This window comes from Acomys russatus, chromosome 6, assembly GCF_903995435.1.
Source record: "Acomys russatus chromosome 6, mAcoRus1.1, whole genome shotgun sequence".
NCBI classification, from domain to species: domain Eukaryota; kingdom Metazoa; phylum Chordata; class Mammalia; order Rodentia; family Muridae; genus Acomys; species Acomys russatus.
Genome location: NC_067142.1, coordinates 81,058,081 through 81,062,015, shown reverse-complemented (window position 1 = coordinate 81,062,015; position 3,935 = coordinate 81,058,081). Strand labels below are relative to the sequence as shown.

General features: G+C 48.1%; 1 protein-coding gene across 1 annotated transcript; it reads right to left on the bottom strand.

Moving 5' to 3' along the window:
* Nucleotides 1-938: 938 nt before the first annotated feature.
* LOC127191044 (putative ATP-dependent RNA helicase Pl10) lies at nt 939-3,325 on the bottom strand. Its single transcript, XM_051148282.1, has one exon. The coding sequence runs from the start codon at nt 3,168-3,170 to the stop codon at nt 1,191-1,193; it is 1,980 nt and encodes a 659-aa protein (XP_051004239.1). The 5' UTR covers nt 3,171-3,325; the 3' UTR covers nt 939-1,190.
* Between the last annotated feature and the right edge of the window lie 610 nt (nt 3,326-3,935).

Sequence of the window (3,935 nt, the reverse complement as noted above, 5' to 3'; positions counted from 1 at the left end):
ATTCATGATCTCACCAAGCGTGGTGGTGCAAGCACTTGGAAGGCAGGGCGAAGGTAGGAGACTTCAAGGCCAGTCTCAGGTACACGAGTTAGAGACTACCCTGGGCAACACAAGGGCCTGTCTCAAAACAAAACAAAAAACCATGATCCCTTGAGATGTAGTGGTTTATTGATGATGCTCTACAACAAATGGGTAGAAAATGAGAACAAGCATGCATGTGTTTGCTGTTCCATCACAGCATGTGAAAATTCCATCAATGCCTACTCAAATTGAGCAACTACTTCTCTGTGTTCTTTAGTTTCAGATGTCCCATTCTTGGCTATCTTCACACCTCCCACCGCAAGAGAAAGTGATTCTCTACTCAGTATCCATGGCTTTTCAAAACCTGCTTGTATTAAAGAATATAGACCATTTCTTCTGTATTTTCCTGATGCCATTTATTTGGAGCTGTTCAGATCCTCTGCATCACAGTAGTAAGCATGAATGCTGACTAGTGATTCCCAAAGGCTGCCACTACATTACACTGAGGAGGTCCACTAACAAAGGATTATTTAAAGTACACAGGAAAATAAAAATGCTATTGCATTTCCTGGTTGTGTTAAGTTTAACAACTAGAACTGTACACTTAAACAGATATTTCAACCATAACTGCTCTTGAACCCCTGGGCTGTTATTTATACATTTCTAAAACACCGTCCTTCATCCTAGGCCTCACCCACCTTCCTTAGAGTACCTAAGGAGCACTAAAGGACGGTCATACTCCCATAACAAAAACCTGTCCCTTTCTTTTGTTTTCTTAGCCCAAGTTCAGAAAATTTATTTTGTTAAAACAATTTGATATCTTAAGCATTACTGAGCCAACAGGACATCAGAATAAAAGTTGTCTAAAGTTAAAGGTACAGTACATTAACAAACAAATGATCCTGAGTCATGAAGTTATAAATGCAGGGTGGGACGGGGTAGGAGGACAGATAATCCAAACTATAACAACCAAGTCTTCAAACCACCTTCTGAATGGGGCTTCTGGATTGTTCCTTTCATCTTGTCACTTTAAGCTCCCTTAAAACGTATTCAGTGGGGAGTCACAGCAGGCAATGCACTGTGAGTTCTTGAAGCTATTACAAGGTATAGTCTGGCTAAGTTACATGTGGTTCTGCACTTGTTTGGTAGTGACCTATGGTAAAGCGGGCTCAGTTACCCCACCAGTCAACCCCCTGGGAGCTATAATTTCCTCCATATCCATCACTGTTGTAAAAGCCTCCATAGCTACCTCCACCAAACCCTCTGCTGCTGCTGTGGCTGCCTCCACCACTGCGACTGTTGCTAGCCCGGCCACTGCTGAAGCTGGAACTGCTGGCACCGCTACTTTGTCGATAGTCTCTGGCACCAAACCCTCCACTAAATCTGCTCTTAGAACGTCCACGACTGCCACCCTTGTAATGGTGTTCAAAAGCCATGTTTTCTAGCCAAGATGGCACTTCTTGTTTCGCTTCAACAAGAAGATCCAATAAATCTTTGGTAATATTTATGTTCCTCTCATTGAAGAATGAGGTGGCAAGGCCAAGGTTTCCGACACGACCTGTACGGCCAATGCGATGCACATATTCTTCGATGTCACTAGGCAAGTCGAAATTGATGACATGTTTCACATTGGAAATATCCAGTCCTCTTGCTGCTACTGCTGTAGCCACGAGAATTGGACTTTTTCCTGATCGGAATTGGTGAAGGGCCTCTTCCCTATCTCGCTGAGATCGGTCACCATGGATACTGGTACAAGCATATCCTTCATGGTATAAGAAATCTTCCAGAGAATCTGCACCTTTTTTGGTCTCCACAAACACCAATATCAGGGAATCCTTGCCTGTCGCATTCAGGAGGTCAAGCAGAAATGACCGCTTGTCTGCTTCTTCTACCCATACGACTTTCTGTGTGATGTTCTCAGAAGTAGACCCGACTCTTCCTACAGCCAGAAAGATATATTCATCCAAGAAATCCCGAGCCAGCATCTGTATTTCCTTAGGAAAGGTAGCGCTAAACATCATAGTGTGGCGGACACCTTTTGGAGGCATGGTGTCTTGCTCAACTATTCTTCGTATCTGAGGCTCAAAACCCATGTCCAGCATCCGATCTGCTTCGTCTAGCACCAAGTACTTGCAGAAGTCTAGTCCAATCTTTCCTCTCTCCATCATATCCACTAGCCGTCCTGGAGTGGCTACCAGTAAGTGACATCCACGTTCCAAGTCTCGAATCTGCTGACCAATATCAGCTCCACCATAAACCACACAAGGACGAACTCGAGACCGGTATGAGAATTTCCTGGCCTCCTCATAGATCTGCACTGCCAATTCTCTTGTTGGAGCCAGGACCAAAGAGATTGGATACTGTTTGCGACGCCCATACTTTCCATTCTCCTTCATGGCCCTCAAAGCCTCACCTGGACCATCCGTATAGATCTGACTCAAGATGGGTAAAAGGAAAGCTGCCGTTTTTCCAGACCCTGTTTGCGCACAAGCCATCAAGTCTCTTTTCTCCTTGATAATAGGAATCGCATGCTTTTGCACGGGAGTTGGGCGTGTATACCGAGTAAGCTCGATGTTTCCCATAATAATCTCTCCCATCTCAACATCACTGAAACTTTCAATATGTGGAGGGCAATTATTCCCTGTCGCCTCAACCGGGATGTCATCGTATTTCTCAAAGTTAATCCCAGTATTGCCTCCAGAAAAGAGTTCCTGTTCCAAGCGTTCGCTTGGTGGGAGCGGTTTAGACCAGTCATCTTCGTCTGCTTTGTCACACCAGCGACTGTTCCCGCCCCGTTCAAATTTGCCAAAGCCACTTCTACCTCCACGGCTGCCAACGCCCTCATAGTCACTCCGCCCGCGGTCATCAAACCTTCCCCTTGATCCACTTCCACGGTCGCTGAAGAAGCTGGACTTGGCTCTCGTGTCACTCCGGGACCCGAAACTGCTGTAGGCATCCTTGTCCTTACTCCACCGCGAGCTGTCCTTGTCGTAGGACGCTTTCGTAGCCTCCCTGTTCCTCAGGTGAGGAGGGATGTAGCGCCCTTTGCTGGCTGTGCTGCCTCCGCTCTGGCTGTCTGGAGAGTTCAGGTCTAGGCCAGCCAACTGCTGGTCCAGCCCGAGCTCATCTTCCTCCACCACATGACTCATCCCTGAAGAGTACAGAGAACTCTGAGGTTTACCTCTACTGAGCTATGGTTTCACCACAGAGGTCCTCTGGGGGAGAACGGCGTGTCTGCCGGGCGATATGGTCCCCAAAGACTGCTATGCCGGCGCCGCGGGCCTCCCGTGCCTCTCACCGCCTTTCTCCAGCTAACGCAATGGCAATGGCTTCTGCCCGCGACGGCGCGCTGATTTCAAATCTCGCGAGACTTCCTAGTCAGGCCCGGCGCGCCATCGCCCCGCGGCGCGGTCACGGGGCCTGCCGCCCTCTCAGACTTACAGCCACAGAACGGCACTCGATTGAGGTCGTAATGGAGTTAGATGTACATGGCGACGGCCCGGAGCCCAGAATATCGATGGTTGTCCTGTTTTGCTTGAACTTCTTTCCCTGCACTTTCTTGTCTTGGAAGTTCTCAAGATCTCGCGAGAACTCTGACCTCTAGCAGTGAGGCCTTAAAATTTACTGTGGGCCTCTTGGCTCCCGGTTGCTCACTAAGGCGTTTTCTTTGTTTTTGTTTTTGTTTTTGTCCTTCCTTTCTCTCCAGCGCTCCACTTTTGTCCTTAGTTTCCAAGCTGTGGGTCTTCTCCGGTTGCGTTAGCTCTTGCTTCTCCAAGTGCAGTCTTTCTGAAACTGGAGTTAGGCGGAAAAAGGCCCAAAACCAAGAGGGCAGCGGGTCACGTGGCCACAGGTGTCCCGTGGAGTGGCCATTTTGTGCAGCAGGAAACGGTTGTTTGAATGCGGCGTTCTGTATG

What these genes read in the sequence shown, in the direction of transcription:
- LOC127191044 (XM_051148282.1), bottom strand. Translation starts at nt 3,170, where the DNA reads ATGAGTCATGTGGTGGAGGAAGATGAGCTCGGGCTGGACCAGCAGTTG.